General features: G+C 29.4%; 2 protein-coding genes across 3 annotated transcripts; both read right to left on the reverse strand.

The window, feature by feature from the left end:
• Positions 1-1,047: 1,047 nt before the first annotated feature.
• LOC112597000 (lipase 3-like) lies at positions 1,048-6,728 on the reverse strand. Its single transcript, XM_025342898.1, has 8 exons — positions 6,252-6,728; positions 4,292-4,490; positions 4,051-4,165; positions 3,624-3,867; positions 2,797-2,967; positions 2,594-2,678; positions 2,365-2,507; positions 1,048-2,167 (listed from the first exon to the last, which is right to left on the reverse strand). The coding sequence occupies exons 1-8, from the start codon at positions 6,276-6,278 to the stop codon at positions 1,403-1,405; spliced, it is 1,749 nt and encodes a 582-aa protein (XP_025198683.1). The 5' UTR covers positions 6,279-6,728; the 3' UTR covers positions 1,048-1,402.
• Positions 6,729-13,634: 6,906 nt separating this feature from the next.
• Positions 13,635-25,950, reverse strand: LOC112597065 (lipase 3-like). 2 transcript variants are annotated; one of them, XM_025342985.1, is made up of 9 exons: positions 25,884-25,950; positions 19,025-19,148; positions 17,628-17,826; positions 17,406-17,520; positions 16,441-16,684; positions 15,735-15,896; positions 15,532-15,616; positions 15,313-15,455; positions 13,635-14,964 (listed from the first exon to the last, which is right to left on the reverse strand). In XM_025342985.1, the coding sequence occupies exons 2-9, from the start codon at positions 19,055-19,057 to the stop codon at positions 14,167-14,169; spliced, it is 1,779 nt and encodes a 592-aa protein (XP_025198770.1). In that variant the 5' UTR covers positions 19,058-19,148; positions 25,884-25,950; the 3' UTR covers positions 13,635-14,166. The 2 variants fall into 2 exon arrangements, with proteins under 2 accessions (XP_025198770.1, XP_025198769.1); XM_025342984.1 differs by lacking the exon at positions 25,884-25,950 and having other exon boundaries at positions 19,025-19,413.
• Between the last annotated feature and the right edge of the window lie 829 nt (positions 25,951-26,779).

A 26,779-nucleotide genomic window follows, 5' to 3' on the forward strand; every position in this document is an offset into this window, starting at 1 on the left:
ATAACTGTTAGCCTGTAAAAAATAAAATATTAATTAGGTAGGTATATTATTTGCAATTATAGAAAACGTCTTTAACGGAAATATAGCTGCAGTATAGGTTACACCACGTCGGTCTTCAAATATGCTCAATAAATATTATGACTATAGTAAATTGGTCACTTATTACCTAAATTGTGTAGTCAATATCTACTGTTGTTTTTGTAGTAAATGCTTTTCATATTTTTTAAGCATATTTAAACGTAAAGTAGCTTATACATGAGGTCGACTTGAAGTAGAAAATTTAATAATATAGCACATCATTTTCACCTAAAAGACAATTTATTAATTACAATACATTTTCTAAACACCTTGATACTTTTATCACTATAACTAACGGTAAGTATTAATATTTTTGTAATATTACAAAAAAAAATAATAAAAACATCATTTTTTACTTTAAGACTGTGTATAATATTGTATATAATTATAATTTAATACATGCTATTTTAACAAATATATTATATTAAACATAATATATAATCATGTTTATAGGAAAAATAATGGGAAAAACAATAATTGAGAGTAGAAACAGATGTCATAAGCTCACAACATCACAGTCGTAGAAGGCAGTTATACAAATGAGAAAATAGTTAATGCTAAGGACAAAAAACATATCAAACTAGCGAGCTTAATTAAACGCGTATTGATTGTTAAACAAATATATGTGATAAGAATATATAAAGTTTTATTGATTACACAAACGTATACGTTTGTTCCTACTATTTTACACGTTTATATACTCGTGGACAAATAAAAATCAAACAAAATTCTTAAAGGTTATTCGTTTAAATACTTAAGTGATGTATAAAAATGTATACTATAGCAAAAATATTTGATTTACAAGTAAATACGTAGTTAAATAAATATTAAAATGACATTTTTATTTGGTATGTATTTTTATATATATAAATATATATTAAATTGATGCATACCAGGATTATGTGCCAAATGGATATCAGTATTCAACATGACGACGTTTTCATTGATATGTATGCATTAAAAATAATATTAAATCACAAAACAATTATATTATTAAAAAGTTATCTCTCTACAGATTATACAAACCGCGATACAATATATTATACCCTATGTCGTACTTCCGGTGACACTTAAGACGATTGCGGTCACAGGCATAGTCCTGTAATTAGATATATAAAAGCACTGATCATAATAAACAAATAATGTTAAGGTCCGCCAGGCGTACAGTATCTCTATACGCAATATAAATAAATATTTATATAAAACTCGATTTACGCGTATAGTATATAGATGTTACAATATAGGTAAATATAAATATTAAAAAACCAAACAAATTTTAATAGGTAAGAGAAAAATTATACGAAAGGTCTTGCGAAATACACGTCTATTTATGGCGGAACTTCAAGAACCTTATCGCTCTTCCAAGATTGCCGAACGTGCTGTAAAGTGTGCGTCTCGTTATCGTACGGTCGTCCGTATGGTTCAGATCACCACAATAATCGTCGAAATCACCAGCTCTATTGGAGAATTGCGACGCCGTGATGGGTTGTTCGGTTTTCGCTGCGACTGCACAGCCGACTGGCGGCTTGTCTTCTGGTCCGGCGACAACCGCAGAATTACTTGCTGCCGCGTGACGAGTTCCAGTCACTTTTCGGGCTCTGTGAGCCCATCCTGAGATCTCCCTGGTCAATCCGTTCCGGAGTCGGTGATACTTCATTTCAGTGGACTTCAACAACATAATCAAGTTGCCGAACAATTGCACCTTTTGCATCAGTCTCTGTTCTCGTACAATCTCCGCCGATTCGTCGTCATCGTCGTCCTGCCGCACCGGAGTTATACCCGACGAGTAGTCCGTTTCCTGAACAAAGTTCACTAATTCGTGATCGTCGTTCGTCGAGTTTGGTTGTTGGCCTTTAGTCACTCGACTGCTGTTTTCGTCCGTTTCGTAGACATCTGCATGGGGGTCCGCTGGAGGACCCGTATACTCCCAGTCCGCGTGGTCAGTCTTTTGTAGTATTTCCGTTACCTGCTCGTTTACTTTTTTGGTCACGTCAAAGCTCCACAAAAAATCCACGTGGTTGCAACGCGGACTGTCGACCGGAACGACGTCTATCAGTTTTGGAAGTTGTGATTTCAGTCTCATTATGTCCTGCATACAAAAATAACACGATAATAATATTATAATTGTCGAACAAAATAAAAATACGTAATAAACATTATGGAAAAATTTTCAAAAATGCATACTGTTATATATATGTGCTAAATAGTAAGTAACGTATAATGTTTTCTCTGCTTAAAATATATCATTACAGGTAAAAAAAATTAGGATTTCTAGAAAAATCTCACCTCTAAGTCGGTCAATACATCGTTTTTTCCATATATCAACGCAATGGGCACTTGTATAGATTTTAAGTCATACGTTGGAGGTTCAGTAGAATTATAATGTTGTAAATTCATAGCTGGACCGTAATCATACTGGCTAAAACAGTCTGCGTGATGAATTTTAAAACACAAAAATAAAATGAAAAATGTTATAAAACATAATATTATATAGGTTACATTAGTGATTAATTACCTTTCAATACAAGCTGTGCGAAATGCGTGGAAAGCTTGGCTGATGTTCCTGCTGGAAAATGTTCGATGACGAGTGGTATCAATTTCTGTATAACAACATATGACAAGAAAAAACAATAAAATATATCATAATTCAATAATAATTTCAATGATGGCTTTTTCTCATGTAATATCAATAATTAAATCATAAAATATAATTATTACATGGTCGAAAATATACGTTTCACTACCACACACAGAAGATACAGCAAAAGATATGATTTTTTGACAAAACAGAGTCCGTGCGATTCTTTCTCCATACGTGTTAGTTACTAACAATGATTGCATCCTTGATTGAGGCAAAAACATTCCATTAGAAACCCATTTATACATATTCTAAAGAGAAAACAATTAAATTTAAGTAGATTAGTAAGATCTAATTCGTGTAAAACACAATTTAAAAAACATTTTTATTTAAATTTGATTTCTAATATTTCAAAAATATTAATAAAAAATCACGAAGATTTTTACGAGAATAACAAACTTATATTATGATAATGTATTTATTGTTATTAATTTTAATATTAACGATTCAGTAAGTATAGACCCTTTAAATGAAGACGTTTTAATTTTAATTTTATTATTAATGTACAGACTTATAAACTTAAAATTAAATATAAAAGTACATACGTTTTAATGGTCAAAATTAAAACGACCTCCAGTGTAATGGAAGATATACGATTAAAGTGCAAAGATTTTACTACGCCATCCTAACCTTGGAATATTTAAGTTTTCTTAAGATTATAAATATATCAAATATAATTGTGTATATCAGCTAAAATAACAACATTGCATCTATATATATATATATATTTGTTTGGCAAAAACGCAAAATTTCTATGTAATAATAATGTCGTTCTTGTTTATAAACATTAGTAATTTTATCAACGTATTAAAAATATTAATGATAAAGAGAATCAAACAAAAAGTAATATTATTTGTATTGCCATACGTTTTAAATGATTACTCATTAATTATGAACGATAACTCACATTCATCTTCTTGGCGTACGGAGCGATATGTCTCACAGACGATCTTGTGTTGAACAAGTAGGCGACCGGTGCAAGACTGATTTGCGACCTTATCTTTTGATGGTATTCGTGTCTTTCAGATGCCATAATGTAAAACACGGACGTGCCCATCGAATAACCTATATAATGGAGTTGTCTGGCATTGGTCTTCATTAGAATATAGTCGAACGAAGCTGGCAAATCAAACATTCCGACTTCGTGTAAGCTTTACAACCGTTATTATAGTATATTTTATTATACAGGTTAGGTTATATCACTTATATAAATTATTATTGTCAAAATGAATATAGGTACATTAAAAAAAACACGATCAATTGACCGTAGATACTGCACACGCATAACGTCTCGATATTCACGACGAATAACAATAAAAATAATATAGTTTTACCTAAAATTCCAAAAATCTTTTTGCTTGAAACTTATCGACGAGTGTTTTCTACTATAGGTGTTACCCCGGCAATTGGCCATCCACACGTCGTACCCGGCGTCGGATAGTTGCATCGCTAAATATTTATAATACGTAATTATAATAAGTATACATACGCTTAATAATATTAATAAAGGTAGGCTTTTATAACACCAAAAAACGCAAAAATATACATTTCGATCAAAGAATTTGATTCACTCACGTAACGATATATCGGCCCCGCCGAGTACCCAATCGGCCGAGCTCCCCAAAACGCCGTGGTGTAAGAACACCGGATGGTTTCTGGTGGGTTCTTTTCCGCCCTTGTTTCTCGGGATGCGATGCAACTCCAAGATGTAACCATCGTCCGTGACGACATTGTGTATTTCAACAGTATAACCATTGTTTTTGACAATTTCAACCTGACATGAATTTTAAAAAATCTTAAAATAATAGTACATAGATGTACAAATGTAGTGTACATTATTATGTATATAATTTTATAACCAGGGCTTAGGATTTTATAATTGGACTTAAATCGTTCAAATATGTATACTGTACTTATATAAAACATATCATATACGTTGTACATTTATATGCTCTCAAAAATACCCAACTATGCACTTGTAATATTAGGTTTTATTACTTTTTTTTCATATTGTAAAAAAAAAAGAAATCATAATTTATTAATTATATTTTTTTTTAATTTAAAGTCTCATAAATCATAGTTTAATCTTTTGTTTGGGGCGATACCTGAACAATAAATAAAGTTTAAAATTTATATGTACCTATTTATATTATTTTTAAATAATAAACTATTTATTTTTTTTTAATTTTACAATAAAATGAAAATACCTAAGTTGAATACGATTATAGTGTTGTTTAAAAGAAACATCGAAAGTTTTAAATTTACATGTTAAAAAATGGTTTGAGAATTTATTCAATGTTTTTCTAACAATATTGGTAATTAGTTTAGAAAATATTGTTATAGTTAAACTAAAAACATATTATGTATTGGCTAATTTAAGTAAGTTTTGCTAATTTTATGAAAATATATACTTTTACGGCGTAATTAATATATTACTCGTTTATAGAATATCATCTATTTTATCTTAATTAATGCACTATCACGGTTTTATCTATTCATGTAAACTCGTACTCATATTATCGATTGTAACTAATAAATTAATTATTTTACGATATCTCACATTGTTGAACTAAATTGTGTACGATATGCTAGGTATAGTGAACCCGATAGGTAATGAAATAATAAAATCATAATTTATTTTATACAATCTCTTCTCGATGAAATGATTACAGTTTGTTAATAATACAGAATATTTTTAAAATAATAATCTTTCCGATATTTTCACATAAATCATTTGAAATACGATTAGATATCAAGGCTAAACTTAACTGGTTAGGTTTAATTTATTTGTATAACAATGAACATCATTAGAATATCGAACTTCAGCTGACTATAACATTAACCGGGATTCTTAAATTAATTAATACAAATTTAATTAATTTTTTTGATATGCCGTTGATCGAGTACCAACAGTAAAAAATGTAAATTTCTTCAAAACCGAGATAAGTAAAGTGTATAATTTATTCTAATAGGTACCAACTAATATCGATATATAGTAACAAGTTATTAAATTCTGAATTTGAATTCGACGTATCCGTTGCTCATTAGTAATTAGACAGTTTTTTTTTTTTTTAAACATATGCGTCGGCATAAGCTCGTACGCGTAAGTGTTTTTTGGCATGACGATGTGTAAAGAAGACTATTTTTGGTCTATGAATTATGCAATCAACTGACGACATTGTGGACCATAATAACGCGTTAGTGTTGTGATAATATTATGTTAATTCTAATACGAAATCGAAAGTCGTACGATTTAGTTTATTTTTTTTTTTTTCATCTATACGAGACACGAATTATATAAAAATCATGATAAGCGCATGTATAAATATTTCAATGCCGACGGTTTCGTCATCCGATCGTATTGTAAGTGTACGCGTTTGAACTTTTCGTCGGCCGCGTCGATCGATCATGATAATAACATCAATTATTGTATTAATATTTTTTTAATGTCGTAATATCGGTGATTTTTCGATCGCGAGAATACGACGTGCGCAACAGTACCTAATATTAATTATTGATGATAGTTGTTACTCACGGTGGACGATCTGACATTTTCGGACATACTTGAAAACGGAAAAATCGCGGTCGGAATCAACGCCGTACGTGCATCGTGATGATGATGTTGTTGGTTATCTAGTGGTATGGTAAAAACGGATGCGATGAGAAGGAGAATAGGAGAAATCCAACTACGACCGGCGTATCGCGTTCACAAGAACACCGCGCGCGCCGCGTTTACGACCACGACAGTGCAAGTCGCGATGTGCACTGAAGCCTATTGAGCTCGTGTACAACACATTATTACTTCGTGTATAATAATAATAATAATAAATGATAATAATAATAAATTGGCCGTGTTCGGTTAGTTAATATATTTTAATAATAATAATAATAATAATAATAATTCATTCGACTCGCGCCGCGTACGACGACGAATAATAATAATAATATAATATCATCGTAACAGTGTTGCAGAGGTGCACACGCGTCGGACGAGATTTGGCGACGACCGAGCCAAGTAACGAGTTCCGCGATAGGCCGCACTCGTCACGATTATTATTATTATTGTTGTTGTTGTCGTCGTCGTTTTGCGACCGCATTTCGCGGTGTAGGTAGCGCCAAAGTCGCGACACGATCCCAACCTACCTACCTACCACTTACCTAGTCAACAAAGACGACCGTGCAGGTGCAAGCGATGTGCATTATGATTAATAATAATTATTGTTATATTAATAATGTCAATGTGTATACCAACGTTTCTTAAACCGTGTTTTTATCCGCGGAGCTTGAGAAATTTTTTTTCAAAATCTTCAAGATTACTGTAAAATATCTAACTAAAAATTAGTAGTGGTTAGTGGGGAAAAAAATATTCGTACAACTTTCATCAATAAAGCCCAATGTTAAGAATATTTCTAATGATAAAAAAAAAAATTCATTCATCTCATTAAAGTTATGATTTAGTCTAATATTATTTTTATTTTAACATATTTTATGAATCGAATACCTTTAAGAGGACGTCGTACCCGCATATGTTATCTCCGTCTTACAAATGCGTAACATAACAAATATTACGTTCAGAAGATCACGGTTAACTCCTTTAAATTGAAAATTAGAGTGAATTGACCTCTTTTGAAGTTTAAAAGTGAGATTATTATCTAGGGCATCTCATGGGCTTTTTATTATGTTTTAATTTTAAAGCGAGTTATGTGTGTTTTAAGACGTGCAAGCAATTTACAATTTTAAAATACTCATAACATGCTTTAAAATTAAAATATAATAAAAAGCCTAGGAGATGCCCTAGATAATAATCTCACTTTTAAATTTCAAAAGAGGTCAATTCATTCTAATTTTCAAGCTGAAGGAGCTAAACGTGATCTTCTGAGAGTACTATTTGCCATGTTACGCATTTGTAAGACGGAGACAACATATGCGGGTACGACGTCCTCTTAACGCATAGGTATTGTATTATTAGTTATTACCTACGTAAAATAATTATAATTTTTATTAAAAATAATCCTAAAAAAGCTGAAAAAAAAATATATAAAAATGAACGTCAAAAAGAGTTCCACGGATAAAAAAGTTTAAGAAACGCCGATGTGTACCTACGTATGGTACGCAATAATAATAATAATATGATAGTCGTGACGAACACTCGTTTCTTTAAACGCCGCGTACTGCAGTGGATATATGGTTACACAGCAAATGCAGTAGCATGTAATTTAATCTATTAGTGCCCATTACCACAATAATATTATGTTATTTGATGATTATTGCAATCAAATGCATTAAATATTATTATCATTATTATACATTTACAAACAGACGGAAATACGATTGTGTTGGTGTTATGACCATTCGACACGTACACAATATATAATATTATATCAGATCAGATCTGTACAACACTACAACCGCTACGTACGCGCGTAAGTCGGTGGCGACGGCGGCGATGACTCACCGAGTCGCGCGTCTTTATCTCTAATTTTATTGTTGGTCTTTCGTTCCGACAAAACGCGTATGTATACTATATAATATTATGTAATATGTAATAATAATATGACTTATGAGTTATGAGGGGCCAGTGCCCGCCGAATACGTTGACGACTCGTCGTGCGTTGTAATTCATAAAATGTTTATTGTACGTTTTATCAAAATATGCGTTATTATCGTTATCTTTATTATTATTATTATTATTATTATTATTATTATTACTGAATCGAAGTGTAGAATAATGATAATAAACGAAGGCCGATGTCGTGTTGCGGCGACGACAGCGATGATTTCGTTGCAGGAAACCATTGGCATCGTTTGTGGGTTTCTAAAATGACGATCAAGAATTGTATGCGTTTTTTGCGAAAAAAAAACTTTCAAACTCATTTAAAAGAGATTCGAATTGTCATTATATTCGCGGTGAAAGTGATAGATCTGACAAAGAACAATAATTATTTAAAAAAATAAAAAAAAAATTATTTTAGTATTCACTAAATCTGCCTAGTGATCTATGTCGTTTCGTTTTTCTATACACGGGGACAAGCCAAAAAAACCGTCGTATTTTAATTGTTTTTGATTTTAAATCAACAGTCTGGAACATCTAGTGCGTAAAACGCGAAACGTCGGAGAATGTTTTTTAAACCTTTAAATGTTTACAAAAACAGATTAAAACATTTAAAACAAAAAATTATTTTTAAAATTATTCTATATATTATGTCATACCAGTGGCATATTTAGGGAGGGAAATGAGAGAGATATATATCCCCCTTAACTTTTTTTAACATTTTTTAGTTTTGTAAATGATAAATAAATAAATGATTCATTATTTAATATGTTATATTTTATAATTATAAGGTTTATGTACCTACTATGTACAGATATAATATATATTAGATGTGTAGTTATAATAAATTGATAGTATCTTCATGTATTTCGAGTGGAGGTAGAAAAATTATTTTAGTCATATCTCCTCTCTCAAATAAATCCTAAATACGCCACTGTGTCATATTTTATTTAATATGATTTTATTTACCTTATAGAAAATCCTCGATTTAAACGCATACAAAATACAATATTTTACATTAGAATTTTTTATCTATACTATAGTTAGATATTCAGAAAAAAAAAAACTTTGTCTGTGAAATTCAAATGTTAAAAAATGAAAATCGAGAATATTAATAACACATAGAATTATTAATACAGTAATTATAAAATCCACAAATAAACGACAAAAATTAGTATGCACTACAAGTGCGCTATTTTAATTAGTGAGAAATTCCAAAAATTCTTAAACCTATTTAAAAAGTTTTATAAACCCGAACTTTATACAGTGTGTTCATGCTAAGAGGTACCACTAGATATTTCAGTTCGATGACTTTGTATTGAAATGGGGATTTCACTGAATGATAGATAACACTTAACTACTTATTCTCAGACAAATTTCAAACTTTTAACACTTTCGATACGCGCATGCGCGATACAACTTACTTTTTTTTAAATGGTAACACCAATTTTTTTTTACATATTCGGATAGAGTATTTTTTTCTACACAATTTACGTTTAAAAAAAATTTTTCTGATTACAAAATTAGCATATGAAACTTAACAAAGAAATTTAATATTTATACGAGTAAATTGTTTTTGACGAAATTTAAACTAAATTCAACTTATTGTTACTTATTGATATCCAATATTGTTAAATACTTGTTTGCACACAGATAAGATATAAATAAAGACTTTTTTATCATAATTTATTATCATTTTTTTCATTCATTCTTCTGAGATAAGATAACTAATTGAAAATAATGAATACTATAAAATTGTATAGGTACACACATTGGCGCAACTAGGGGGGTGCACTGGGGACTTGTGCACCCCCCAAGTTTGGAATGTGCACCCTCGAAAAATAAAATCCATTCTTTAAAAATTATTGTAGGTATCATAATGTATATTATTGAGAAAAATAGTTTCCTATTTGCTATTATGTTCCCTGCTATACATAATGTATAGTGTATACATATATATTTTATACCGACACTATATATAGTCTTATTTTATAATGTACTAATAAACAATAAGTTTTGACTTATAACGTTTTTATACGGGTCTCATAAACGAAGTTATTCGTAATTCGTGGAACAACAATTATAATGATATTATACTATATTTATAATATAGCTGTTACTTTTTTTATTTGTGTAATGTGAACGGTAATGGGAGTAATAATGTGGGGGGTGTGGGGGCAAAGCCCCCACGGCTCTGTGAGCTCTTCACTATTTGTGCACCCTCAAAAGTATTGGTCTAGTTGCGCCTATGGGTACACACTATAAATTTGAAATAAAGATTTAATAATTTGCAATTAAGTTCTACAGTTTTATCTAATGAATTGTTCGAAGTTTCCACCTTGATGTTCCAAACATGATTCCAAACGTATTAAAAATTCCCTTGATGTGGCAGCGTTTATTTGTTCTTCTTTCAAATTATTACAAGCCAGTCGTATTTTGTTTTTAAATCTTGGAGATTAATAAGTGGGTCCACATATACAACATTTTTTAAATGCCCCCATAAAAAAAAATCCATTGGGATCAAGTCTAGAAATCTTGCTGGCCATGGAATTACTCCATGGGTACCAATCATCGATTAGGAAAAATATCATTTAAATATTGTTTAACAATGATGGCGTAGTTGTATGCTGGTGCACCGTCTTGTTGAAAATACATATTTTCTCGCGTGGCTAATGGAACATTTTCTAACTGCAGTAACGGTAATTGATTAACAAGAAAATCTAGATATCTTCTACCTGTAAGTGTTCCGTCGTAAAAATAAGGATCTACAAGTACTCCACCAATTAATCCACATCACATATTTTACCCAAAACTGTCTGAAAGTTAGTTTCTCGGGACCAGTGTGGATTTGTATCGTCCCAAAACCTATTATTTTGTTTGTTCATTATACCATTGTTTGTGAATTTAGATTCATCAGTGTACAAAATACTATTATAAAATAAATTGTCGATTTCAAATTGATCACTAAACCATGACAAAAATTGTAATCTACATTCAAAATCTCCGATTCGTAAATGTTGGATAAGCTCAGGTTTATAAGGTTTATACGGATGCATTTTGTTTTTTTTTTCAAAATGTTATGTACTGCACCAACTAATATACCAATTTGTCGAGATACATGTCTTATTGATGGACGTGGATAAGCACGTATGTAGGCCATTATACCTGAAATTCAGTGTCTTCATCAAAATTATTTGATCTAGGCTGTCGTTGTCTATTTTGATTGCTAGGAAATTGACAGTTTTCATTTAATCCACGTAAAAGTCTATGGACATAATTATGATATGGATAAAACTTATCTGCGTACACCCGAGCTGCTTTTCGGGAACTATGATTACATTCGCCAAAAATTAGAATAAGTTTGACTTTTTCACTGTTATTCATTTTAATAAATTTCTTTTATGTAAAACAGTGCATTAAAGCAATAACAATTTTTTCAGAAAAAGATGTGATATCTAACCAGAATAAAACACTATGTTACATAAATAGCAATTGTCACAAGACTAGTTTGAAATTATGAAAATAATTATTACTAGTCAGCGAAAATAATTTATCAACATTTATTGATAAAATAAATGTATAACGAACAGGATTTACTATCTTAACTATTGGCAAATTTTATCAAAGTTATTTTTATTATCTTATCTGTGTGCAAACAAGTATTTAACAATATTGGATATCAATAAGTAACAATAAGTTGAATTTAGTTTAAATTTCGTCAAAAACAAATTACTCGTAAATATTAAATTTCATCGTTAAGTTTCATATGCTAATTTTGTAATTAGAAAAAAAATTTTTAAACAGAAATTGTTTAGAAAAAAATACTCTATCCGAATATGTAAAAAAAAAAATTGATGTTACCTACCATTTAAAAAAAAGTAAGTCGTATCGCGCATACGCGTATCGAAAATGTTAAAAATTTAAATTTTGTCTAAGAATGTGCAGTTAAGTACTATCTATCATTCTGTAAAACCCCATTTCAATACAAAGTCATCGAACTGAAATATTTAGTGGTACCTTTTAGCGTGAACACACTTTATATTATAATTACATACATGAGAATAATGTTAACTGTTATCACTTGTATTTAAAAGTGAATGTTACTACCTATTTTAAACTCGTACTGCGATCGTTTTTAAATTTAGTGAACGTAAATCCGTTAGTCGCGTTGTGAAAGTGAACAGAACATGTTCGTTTTCAAAATGTATCTTCTAAACCTGAATATATGGGTCGAATTTACTCCATAATTGCGCCTCTAAGTTATTAAAATAACGAAACGCTCCCAAATAATCATTTTTCAATCCATACAATAACAACTTAAAAATTTAAATCACGTATAGATGATAAACTTATATATCTTGATGATTTCATCAATTCTAATTATTAACTAAGCTTACTTGAAGTGAACGCATATTCATATTTCTAATACTGTTCTCAGCTTGTCTCCTTATTGCAAACTGCAAAGCGTTTACGTATTATCAATTATAATTTAAACAATGTACACAAAAACCAAGATAGACAACGTACGTGCGCTTATAACTCTTTGATACTAAACACCGATCATCATTCATCATCATACAATACGTTTTGTTATACGTAAATGAGAATTATTTGATGTCTCTGTCCTGCAAAGGTATACAACATTGCAAATTTCACGTTCACAATAACCCATTATAATCTGTTATTGTTTAGTGAATCTCTATATATGACTTAATAGATAACTATTTTAATTTTGAAATTTACAAAGATTTCAAAACTAATTTCGTTGTTCATTCTAACAAGAATGGCAATTAAACCTTATACAAGATGCCCTGCAGATGCCCTTTAGTAGTTAATAATCTCGCTTTTAAATTTCCGAAAAAATCCGCCCACTCTAATTTCAAAATAATAACAGAGTAAAATACTAAAACGAATTATTGTGAACGTAAATGTTGTCGTGTTGCGCGTTTATAAAACAGAGATAACACGCGCGTCCTCTTCAAGTCAACCTTCTTCCGGTGCACGGGTATTCACGCAACGTTTATACATTTTGCGACTGACTATTATTGCTGCGAATGCGTTTCGATTTGCACGGTAAACGTTCGTTTGAAAATCACTGCAGAGTGTACCTATATGTATATATATTATTATACTATTATTGACTTCCGTCGTTTTCCTACGATATTTTAAACAGTTCGCGATAACACGATTCGCGCGTACCTATTGGGAATGGCAGAATTATTTCCATTAGGTACATACACGTAAGTATTATTATAATATATAGGTACATTATTATTTTATCTTCTACAGATTTCACTGAAATAAAATGATATTGCACTGCTGCGCGCAGGACACACGCAACGACGAGCAACAAGTAAAATATTATAATTCACAATAAAATTACATTTATTAATGATAAATACGTTGAAATTCAACTTCGCGACAACAACATAATATATATAATAATATTTCATAACATAAACGATTACACGCGACTCACACTACATAACAGTGACGTCTCGATCGCGTCTTTGCGCAAACATCATAAAATGTATTGTGAGGAGCGTTTGACGCGTACGTGAAAAAAATTCAAATATAAAAAAAATTGTTGACATAACTTGATAATATATATGTAAAAAAAAAAAAATAATAACACTGCTTAAACGATAAACCGCTAAATCGTACACCTACGGCTCGGGTAAGTGCGGTAGTACGCGTAACTAATAATATTGTAACCACGATAATAATTATTATGATAATATTATAATATAGATAACTATATAACTACGCCGACTGCAGCCGTACATCGCATTTCGACGAGGGGGCCGAGTGATGCGCGCGCAGACGACGAGTGCAGCACGGCGGTCGCGATGACTACAATTTTATTTAACGCGAATATTTCTGAACGGCCGCGGACGCGTCACTTCCAGAACCAGAAAACCCTGCTCACGCGGCCCACGGTGGCGTTCATCGCGTTCCCGACGGTCCGGTCGGCCTTGAACAGGCCGTAGTTGACGTAGTTCTGGGCCTTGCCGATGCCCGCGACCACAGACTGTTCGGCCTTGCCCACGCCGCCGACGACGAAGTTCTCCGCCTTGCCCATGCCGCCCACGACGAAGTTCTCCGCCTTGCCCACGGCCCCGGCCACCGAGTTGCCGGCCAATGCGATCTTGTCGTTCACCAAGACGGCCGTCTGCTTGACGCGCGCCTCGGCGCCGGTGGCCACGTCATCCGCCCACCCGGTGATCTCGTTGGTGATCTCCTCCCGGAGCTGTCCGTACTTCTTTTCGGCCGCCTGCGCGAACTTAATGACGCCGCCGAACAGCAGCTTCTGCTGTTCCCGTTCCCGTTCGAACACGGCGGCGTCGCGCTCGTCCACCGGCTGAGGCATGGTGCTCGCGATGATCGCGTCGAGGTTCTCGGCGAAGAACTCCAGGCTGGGCGCTAGGTTCATGGCGCCCGACAGAGGTTTCAGCTCTGTCTGTTTTATCGGAGGTCGATCGACTGGCACGACGGCGTCCACGGTGACGGCGCTGGTCGCGGGCCCCGTGTACGTCCATGCCAAGTCGTCGGTCTTCAGCAGTATTTCCTTGATCGGATTGTTGATCTGTTCGGTGACGTTGGAGCTCCACAAGAAGTCCACGTGGTTGAAGTACGGGCTGTTGGCGGGAAACGCGTCCAGGACCATGGGCAGTTGAGCTTTCAGTTTCAACACGTCCTGCGTCGGCGAGAAAAGAAAAAAAAAATGTTTAGTAAACGATCGATGTGACCATTAGTTGTTGCACGGGGGTTGTCTGTGCGAAAGTCATCTCTCGTCTGTGGGCACCCGAGAGAGGAATTTTGGGGTCAAATAAATTCCCAAAAAAATATTTTTATGTCAGATTATCATAATATTATAGTACGTTGATTTATCAGAATAATATATGTCACAAGAAAGAATGATGATGTTTCATTTAAAAAAAAAAAGTTATATTAAAATTAAATTCAACGGTAATTGTTTATTATTTGTGTGTAGCGAGTGTAAGAGTAGTGGAAAAATATGTAAAAAACGATCAAAGCTGCTCACCGTCGTATCAGCTAGTATGTCGTTTTCGCCGTATATCAGTGTGATGGGCACTTTGATCGATTTCAAATTGTACGTTGGCGGTTCGGTGGAATTGTAGTGACGCAAATTCAAAGTGCGACCGTAATCGTACTGTCCGAAGCTGTCTGTAACCAAACGAAACGGATTAAAAATCAGAAAACGTCACACACACCGTACTGGTGTGTTTTTCGTCACAGGTACCTTTCAATATGAATTGTGCGAAGTGTGCTGCGAGGTTGGAAGATGTACCCGCCGGAAAATGTCCCATGATGAGAGGAATCAATTTCTGTAACGAAAAAAAAAAAAATAAAATAATCAACAACTTGCGAGAGAACTCGTTATCATTTCGACAACTGTCGCGATTTGTTTATATTATTACGAGATCATAAAAATATCATAATTACGGTGTCAAAGTGATACGGGTCGCTGCCGCACACAGAAAATATGATGCATTTTTCGCAAATCATTTTCTGTGTAATTTTTTCTCTACATATAGTTGACGCCAAAAACCTTTGCATACCCGATTGCGGCATTAACATCCCTTTCCACATCCTTTGAAACATGATCTATAAAAATTTGCGACATTATTTATTAATATGTAATAATAATTATTATAATGTAGTTGTAGTATTGAAATAATAAGTACGACAATCCGGAACAAAAATATCAGGGGTCGATTAAAATCTAGTCTAGATTACTATCGATGCTTCAATCCTTATTATATCCATCGGACTATTAACTATTGATAGCACGAAAAACGATAGTTATACGAATAGCTTTAAAGAAAAAAATCATAACACAAAAGCATAGACATTTTGGTAAAATTTCTCCGGATACGTCAAAATTCACAGCTAAATAGTTATATCATAATTAATAAAGGTGATTAATTTCTAGTAACCATAATAGTAATTTATTTTTAAAATATTTCTGTTATGTTTTGTTCTTTACTTTAAACATTTAAGGTGAACAAAATAAAAATAATAGAGTAAATAAGATTGTTTTCCATTTAGATTTATATTCAATTAACATTATTATTATTTATAACATAACTATTACTGACTTAGTAATGTTTGTATGCGATTTGTAATTATTATATACTTATGTACTTACGTTCATTACTTTCGCATATGGAGCAATAAATCTTAAAGACGATCTGGTGTTTGATAAAAAGGCTACAGGCGCAAGACTAATTTGAGATCGGATTTTGGGCTGATATTCTGGTCTCTCTGAAGCCATAATGAAAAACACACAACTACCCATGGAATAACCTATATAGTGGAGTTGTTGCGTATTCGATTTCAAAAGAATATAATCGATCGTAGCTGGTATATCGTATTTCCCGACTTCGTGTAAACTGTAACCATATATAACAAAGATGTGGTAACATTAAAATAAAATTTAAATTTAGACAGATAAGAACGTTTTGAGTAAAAAATAAATTTCTTGACAATAAAGTTTTGATTCTATATCTATCCAATGCAAAGTCGTACATCAAGCAACTCTTTTATAAAAGAACATTTATTTCCTAAATAAATTTAAGTCGTAACAAAACAACATTTTTAAAAGAATAAAATATTTTTTAATTTCTTTACGTATATTAATGACATACATATTTAATTCTTTATTCCAAAACAGAATATATTTAAAATACTTGTATTTTAATTAATAAAAATTGAATTTTGGATGAGAAGATCATGATAAATTATAACTTACAAGTATTCAAAGCTTTGATGAACGATGTAGAGAACTAAAGGTTAAGCAACAAAATGTTGGTCCTTTTATATATAAACATTTTAACTTAAAATACTTGTAATTATATAAATACTCATTCGAAATTTGATTTTTGTACATTAAAATACTCGGAATATTTTTTTTACTTTAAAATATTAAAATTAAAGATGTGTTTTATTTTTGAAAACAGTAAAAATTTAAAAAAATAATTACTGTAAAAAATTGTAAACAATATTGTTTTAAACGACTTAAAATTAAGTAAAATAAATATTTTCATGAATGTTAATAGTTTTAAAAATGATATAATAATTTAATAATATCAAATAATAAAATAGTAACCATACCTAAAATTCCAAAATGATTTTTGTTTGTAAGTCATCGAAATATGTTTTCTACTGTACGTATTTCCGCGACAGTTGGCCATCCACACGTCGTACCCGTCGTCGGCGAGTTGCATGGCTGTATACGTAATATATATATATAAAAAAAATAATATGCGTTTATTTTATGTATTTCTTTTATGTAAGTTCTTAGGTTCACGAAATATAATTGGATGTAATACTTACGCAACGACATATCGGCTCCAGCAAGTACCCAATCGGCTGATGTACCGAGAATCCCGTGATGGATTAATATCGGATGGTTTCTGGTAGGCTCCTGTCCGTTCCTGCTCCTGGGGATACGATGCAACTCAAGGATATAGCCATCGGCCGTGATAACATTATGGACTTCGACGTCATAACCATTGTTTTGAATTATTTCAACCTATAATTCGTAAGGGACAATATTAATTCTATAATATACTTATTACTAAAATATTAAATTATAAATTTCGAAATTTACAATTCTTAAAAACATATTTATGCCATACTCATCATATTCAGTTAAACATTATATTTTTTATTATTTTTTTAGTAAGTCATAAACAATCGATATTAAATTGACACATTAATTATAATAATATAGAATAAATCACAAAAAAAACATGACAAAAAAAAAAAAGAATGAAGTCTTTGATGGCTCTTTCTGTAAGTATTATGTGTATTTATTAATCATAATTTTGCATATATCATAACACAATTTAGGTACGCTTCGAGCATCTGTAAGGATTACTGGACATTGATAAAGTAGAGAAGTTTTAAATAAGTGGATTCGATTGAAATGGTATTTATGACTATGGAATCTTTTAAAAAACCTTGGCTTCTACAAATAATAACAATTTATAATATTAAATGATATATGAGTTTAACACGTTTGATATGTAAGAAGGTATATTTTTAGTTTTTTATTGGAAATATTTAAAAAATTGAATTGAATTTATATTTATAATTTGTTTATATTTCCTCTCAACTTATCTTCATTTTAAATTGAAAAAAAAAATATTCTTATAATATAATGATGGAAAATTGAATGTTTGATCGAGTGTTCGTCGTTAATATAATGGACAAATAAATCTTATCTAAAACAGTTGTTTGATTAATAATATTATGGTAATGGTACGTTAATTGTCAATAAACAACAGCGTCCTATTGTTGTTATTAATAATGCGTATAACGTCCTATAACATTTGTAAATTAAAACTGTAATAAATCTAATAAGGTAAAAGGTCGTTATTTCTTTGTTACTGTATAGAGTATTTGCTATAGCAAATCGTCTATATTATATTACATTCCTACACGAAATATTTTATTTAATTAAATTAAAATTGAATTATAAACTGAGTAAAAACTGATACCACGGAGAAAAGTTTAGTTATTTGTCTAAATTATGCATACTAACCAATTTAAAAATGTTTTAAATGTAGTTATTCTATATACTTACCTAGCAGTCATGATAATACGCACAATATGAATCATATTACTCGTTTTTATTGTTTTGGATAAAAGTTTAAAACAGAAAAAATTAAAGTATTGGCTTTCAAAGAACTTAAAAAAATATTTACAGTGTTTATAGGTATACTCACTGTAGACAAGCTGTAGTTTTCGAATAAGTTCATGGCAGACGTCGTTGGAGTGTTTGTCGTCAACGTAATAATTGTCGGTGCCAACAATAGATTAACGAATAACTGCTGGGCTTGAGGTTTGTTCCTAAGGAAGGAAATGGCAGTTTTTATATTTAACATATTGACATCCGAAACAAGAACAAAATTGTTAAGTCAATGTTCACGAGTACGAGTATATTAATAATACCCAAAATTGAGTATAATAAAATATAAAAAAGGAAATTGATGACAATCGTGTCTAAAAAAAAAAAAATAAGGGAGATTAAAAACAATAACGATTCTCCGGTATTTATATTCAACAGCCGACCGCGTTATTAAATCGATAACGGTCGTCTGCCGTACTTATACCAGCTTGATTTCTCATCCCATGTATGCATATATCAAAACTATATTAGTATATTATTACGATTGTACGTCATTGTAACGCGCATGGTTTGTAATATTATTGTTGAGGTTTTTTAATCTCGTTTACTTGTATATGTTTATGAATGAGTCACTCGCATCTGTTATTGCACACCGAGGCGGAGGCTGGGCAGTTAATTCCGGAAGCGATAATACATATTATTTATACTCGTCGCATGGCACTTATTACGATAATGAGTAGTACGTCGGTAAAAACTGTGATCTATCATCTGTATCGATGAGCGTTATGAGAGTTCGAACAGATTTTAAGTTAAAGTCCTTCAATTGTAAATAAATTATCAAAATTCATAAATTGATCGTACCTCTATAGGGTGCTATTGAAGTTTGAACAATAGTCTTCTACCAATACGAAATTTCAAGTATAAACATTTTTAAAAATTCCAGGAATGAACTTATCACGATTACTTATAATTAAAGAGCTTTAAATTACAATTTGTTCAAAGTAATTACTGATTTGACCGTGCAGGTATAAGGGATAAAGTTGCTACCTAAACTTCAACAGCTCTCCACTGAAATATAGTCAACTCATAAATTCCGGAACGAGCTTATAATTACTTATAATTAACGGGCTTAACTTACAATTTGTTCCAAAAGATTTTGTAATGCCAAGGGGGTTTTTTGGAGGGGAGGGCATCTTCAAACCTGTCAATGACGCGTGGTTCGCTAATTCGTCAACCTAACCAGTAAACTTAATTGTAGTTTCCACGCATATATTTATATAAACTAATATTTCAAAGCAGCCAATATAGAACCAAAGGTCAAAATAAATGTCTATTTGATTTAAGAAAAAAAAACTTTTGCTAAAATTGTCGGGAAACATTATAAGAATTACTCAATACTTCAATGAGTTAAATATATATATAGTATAACATACGAATGGGCATACCCGTAGATTATATTATAATTTATATACTATCTAACCTTAATGGTTTTTCCTTTTTCTTTTTTACACTAATGAGCTGCACATAAGTCAATATAACATAATATTTTATATTATAAAACAACGGCAATCATTTTTTTATTTATATATTCATAACAGAATTAAACATTTTTAAAAAACTAACCTTCCCATACAGCATTTTATAATATCTCACAGCAATTATTCACGACGGTCATTTTTTTCTATACCTAACTTAATTCGATATAAATATGTATTTATCGTGTTTTAAACTGTATTTAATGACAAAATGTATTAATTATATTATTTATTTTCAATATTTTATTTAAAAATTTAAAAATAAATCGCTAGCAAAATATTAGCAATAATTAATAGTAATTATACTTACGGTTTTTTCCGATATTTTAAAAATATTAACAATATAATATGATGATATGTTTCATGGTATTTTGGTGAACAGTTAAATTTTCACGAGACTAGTTATTATACTAAGATTTTGTTGAAGACTAAAAATAGACATTAATTTTTAGAGTAATAATTATGTGTTCTGAAATATTTTGAAATGTAAAAAATATTTACTATAAAATAATCTTGGTAATAATTATTATCTAAACATAAAATACAAATTATTGATACCTATTCTCGTCTGTGTATACCTACATAATGCTACATCGTTTGAATTATAAACACAATTATTTTATTTTTTTATGTGTACGTCTGAAATCTGCATTATATCATGTCAACATATTCTGTATTGAGATTTGTAATTAGATTACATATTGAGTGATATTAAATCATATACATTATATTTAACGGCTTGCAAATGATATACAAAACGTGCAGCTGTAGCCGAAAAAACAAAAAAGAAGTGCATTGAGTAAACTTCGAATAGACAGTATCAAATGTTACACACTGTACCCCCTGCATCTATATGCAGTTTACAATAAGTAATAAACGCATTTATTTAAATATAAAAGAACGTGTGTATTACTTGCGTTATTTCGGTTATTATGCAGAAGATTAATACATTTCATTTTTATAACATTAAATAGTATATTATACTTATATATGCAGATTAGCTATCATGAATACATTTTTTGAGTGAAAGTATACAACACAGTTAGGAGAAATGTACACAGTCTATAAAAATACTGCAAAAATATAAATGTTTGAGGTTTTTAACGATACAATAAAATATTTTAATTAGGTTAAAGCTTTATTTTCGTTGGTTAATCAATAGACTTTACGCGTATAAAAAAAAACTGAGACAGAAAAAACTTACTGTTTTTAGACTATTTGAATAAAAATAAAAAATATTATAATTATGCACCACATACTATTATTACTTACTTACTATGTTAACTATGTAGACAAATAGGTCAATGTATAAGCGTAATATTGTAGGACGAGAATAAATACGTCTATGCAAAATATATTATTATGTACATTTTGTAAAACTTGACATCGAAAATATAATATTATGGGAAATATTAAAATTAAAATAATTGTTACATTAACATCGGTGATGTCGAAATATGTATTTTAAAAATATAGGTTTTTAATAATATTCATTGATCACGAAAATATTTTTGAAGCGATCATTTAAATAATTATTTTTACGGCGAAAATGATGCAATCAAAATAACATAACTCCTTATTTTAATCAACTTATTACAAAATGCATAATTAATATTTATCGATAATCACTTTATATTATATAATATAATAATAGATATGAAATAATTAAAATACTCATTTGTATAATAAATAAAACAGCGGGAAAGTTGAAATTTGTGTATAAATAATATTAAGTAATTCCAGTTTGTGTTGACAAATGATCAAATTTTTCTTTAAAATTTTTGTATGTTTATTGAATCTAACTATTTTTAAAGATCTTTACTGTCTAAAATACTGTAAAACTTTTTCCGTATTTTAATTTAAATATTAAGTTAATAAAAACTTGACTGAAAAAAGCATAATCCTGAACCTATACCAACAATAAATTATTATTAAAGGGATCATACGAAATAATATTGATACTAAATTAATATTCCGATATTGAGCTATTGTCTAATAAAGACATACTTTACTACTAGTTTTAAATTGAGATGAAAGTTCTTTTATTTTTTTTTTGCACAATTTATAAGGTAAATATTTATAGTAATAATTAGTGACAATTATTCTACGATTTGTACATTATATTGTTACGATGTCTGTCGGTTAGTGAAGAATAAAGAAGTCTTCTATTATTGAAAGCACTTGTGCAATTTGAAACTTAAATTAAAGAATCGTATTATACCTACTCAATAGTTCATTAATCAAATATATGTATTTATGGGGTTATTACTCATTCATCATTAAAATAAGAATCGTGGGAAGAAAAAAATATAACCATATTATAAGAAAATAATAGCAAGATTAGCAGAACACGTTCAAAAAAAAAAAAAAAATAAGATAATTATTATTATAATAATATATATTATGTTATATAAGTCTAAATTCTAATCGCAAATCAGTATAATATTAAAATATACATTTCAATATTAAAATTTTAACTGGCGAATATAGTCAGAAGACTGAATTATTATATAACCGTAAAAAACGGCGATAAGTCAATAAAACATGAATTGCATATTTATTTTATATATTATATATATTATTATAATGTAATTTACAACGTGTATTTTGAAAAGTATAAAATGTGCGATTTTTGTCAGACTAGTATAATTGCAATAGGTATTGAGTTTCTGACTTAATTAATAATGTATATTACGTTCAAAGGGTAATAAAATTGTGATATTATTATAAAGCGAATTCTTTCAGTGGTTACTCACAATTTAATCACATTATTTTTACGTATAATAAATAATAATATAGTATATACACTATACATAATGATTCACTAAACATACTCAAAACCATTTTTTTTTCGGAACAAAAAAAAATTTACAACAAAAAAATGTTTATTAAAATAACCGCTTTTAATTTTTGTTATTATAACCATATCTATAATAATGAAATTATTCTTAATAAAAAAATTCAATATTGAAAAAAAGTAAAAATTAAAATAATACTTTTAGAATTAACTTACCACATAATATATGAATTGGAATTTATTCATATATAGTGTGTAAATATAGATACAATTAATTGTATAACATGAAATAAACCAGTTAGTATTTTATTAAAAACTTTATTTTTACTTCTTTGATAATATATATTTTCAATTTCATATCTCTTAGCAAAACATTTTTCCTAAATATTTAAAAATCGAGAAAATTGCTCATCTGTATAAGAGATTTAGATCATACCTCATCATTGAGTAAATAGTTACAACGTTTATAGTTCAACTGTTACGATATCAATTATTAAATTATGTTTAACACCCTTTAGAATTGAACTCTTAGTTATAGTTATAATAATATGTATATAATATTTTTATATTTAAAATACTAAGTTAACTGATCGCAGTAAATTGCACAGATCAAATATGTCTAAATTTATATTTGAAAATTAGTTGAGAACCGTATAAATAATGAAGTGTAGTAAATTAAATTAAAAATTATCAAATTAATTACAACGATAAGCCAAAATAATCATACAAGTACTTCATGAACATTTTTATTTTAGATCTATAGTATATATTACATAGTTATACGCGTTTTTGTCGGTTACAATATTTTAATAACAAACGTGAAAAAAATAAAACCATTATTAAAACATAAATCCATATAAATTCTATAGTAACACTAAAAAAAAAAATCAACAAAGAAATTCGAGCACCAACCTTGCGTAAAGAAAAGAAAATATATTGCGAAACTTTCAACTTTATATTGATCGTCATTATCTACTATTCAAATTTTTAGTTATTATTTTTATTTTTCTTTATTTTTACTAAAATTTGATTCGTACGTACTCACTGTATTGTATAATATTGGTTTGAAGTTTAGTAATCCAAATGGAATTTATAAAATGAATTTACACAATTTTATGCGTGGAAGTTCTTTAATATACATCAAATGTGTAATTCTTTAACTCTCAGTTCGATAAGTTTTCGGTCCACAGTACGTAGATAAATAATGACTTATTATTGCAGGTTAATATAATTTGATAAATACATTTTCCACCATAATATTGTTTAACACAATCAAATTATTTTATTTTAGTTATTGATATAATGAATAATAATCAATATTATGACTAATACGTTAGGTTAGGGTAACACTGTTAAGTAACTAGTTAATCGGCTAAAATCACTTTACTAATAATGATGTATGAATAGTGATAATGTTAATATTAATAATGCAATTTAAATCCATTACATCATTATAATAGGTAATTTATTAATTTATTATATATATATATATATATATGTGTGTGTGTGTGTTTTAATTATATCGTATAAAATCTAATTCGACGTTTGTGCAAATAGGACATATTATTTAGTCCTAAGATAAAGTCAATTATGTATTACTTTTTTATGATATATAACTTATGCACGTACTTGTTTGTCTTCTTATTCGTTTTTTATAGTATACATATTTAACACATTAATAACTGATACCAAGTCCAAGAGTTTTCTAGGAAAAAGACTTAATAATTTGCTGAATCCTAGAAAATAATTTGTTTAAAAAGTTAATTGTAATAATGTTGAAACGTGCGTGGTACTCCAACAATCAATGATGGTAAGACAGAAAATACGATATAATACATTAATTTCATTTAAAACATATGTATTATAATTTATAATAATATTATAATATTATTTGATAAATTTATTTTATAACTGGAATAGAAATTGTGGAGAATCTAATAAAAACAAATTAATGAAGTTTTTATAAGTGACATGGTATTGTATTATCATCGTGCTTAAATTAAATAATTCAAAACAATTCAAACGATGAAACGAATAATAATGCTATATTATGTATACGTACACTAAATATTATATAGAAATAGTTTAATCGCATTGTAAGTGTTAATTTTGATGATAAGATTTGCATGACGTTTACAAATAATTATAATAATGATAATAATAGTAGCGTAGTACTTATCAAGAATAATCAATATTTTTTCTATATCTACATTAAAAGTATGAAATACACAAAATAAAAGAAATATACGAATACTAAAAAAATAAAATAACATGTTTTTTGTTTGTATATTCAATATTTACATACGAATTATTAGCTTTTCAGTTTTCGTTTTTTCGAGAGTTTCATTTGACTACTGTAAATGTATTTTATATTAAGTAGTACATCACCTATACTTGCAGTAAACATAATTTATGTTAATCAATTAGAATTATTCAATACATTTTCCGAATAGTTATTAGTCTTCATACGCTGAACTGTTTAAAACATAGTATTTAGTAATAGTAAGCAAACCACAATAGTAATAATAGAGAAACATAGTATAATAATAATATACATAAATCAAGCTGGTTGACTGATATTTGGCGTACAATTTTTTGGGTGAAGGTCAAATCTACAAACTTACAAGTAACGTCAATTCAACGCCAATGATCCAAATCCTTCTTTGGAAAACCTTTTATTTTGATATTTGTTTTACATTCTCCTTAAAATTAAACATCATTAAAAACAGTATTAGACCAATATATATCATAATATTTACAATATAAGTATGGTTTAATCAGTCTTGTGTTTGAAACACATATGCTACACTTTAACTCTTTAAAAGATAGGTATACTATACACCTATATATTTTTATCTCATATGTATATTTTAGACAATTTTTACATTTTAAAAAATGTGGTGCCATATTACAATTGAACTTACTTCAAATACCAATGTTGTTATTGACATATTTTGTGCGAAATTAAACTATTTTATTTTCAATAGCGCACGTGTTAAAATTAAAAGTGCATTTATCTAAAAATCAAGTAATTTAAAATTATTCCAGATTGTTCACGCTTAATCATATGTGTATAATTTAAGAAATTCTGTATTTTTTCCTACATTTGAAGCCTATAAATTATAATTTGATCTAGTTACTTTATGGGTGTAAAATTTATACAAAATATGACTGTTATAATTACATTTTGCAATAAAAAATGATAGTTGTATTGAATATACAATGAGCAAATTGTTAGAAAGCTCTTCAATATAATATTTATCAGACATGTTGATTCAAAATCAAACAGTGACACAGGAATTTATTTATTAGCAAAGATAACAAAGGAGTGTAAATTGATAAGTGTCCCTGGTTAAAACATTAATCCAGCCATTAATCGATAAAAATTCGTTTTATGATTTATCTCGTAATTTTCAGAAGAAGTTAAAGTTTAATGGCTTGGTCATTTAGTGAAAGAAGTAACACATTTCATACATCAAGGTTATAAATTAATATTATTTATATATATATTTAATAAGCA

The sequence above is a fragment of the Melanaphis sacchari genome, unplaced genomic scaffold (assembly GCF_002803265.2).
Source record: "Melanaphis sacchari strain LSU unplaced genomic scaffold, SCAv2.0 Contig36_pilon_pilon, whole genome shotgun sequence".
Classification (NCBI taxonomy): Eukaryota; Metazoa; Arthropoda; class Insecta; order Hemiptera; family Aphididae; genus Melanaphis; species Melanaphis sacchari.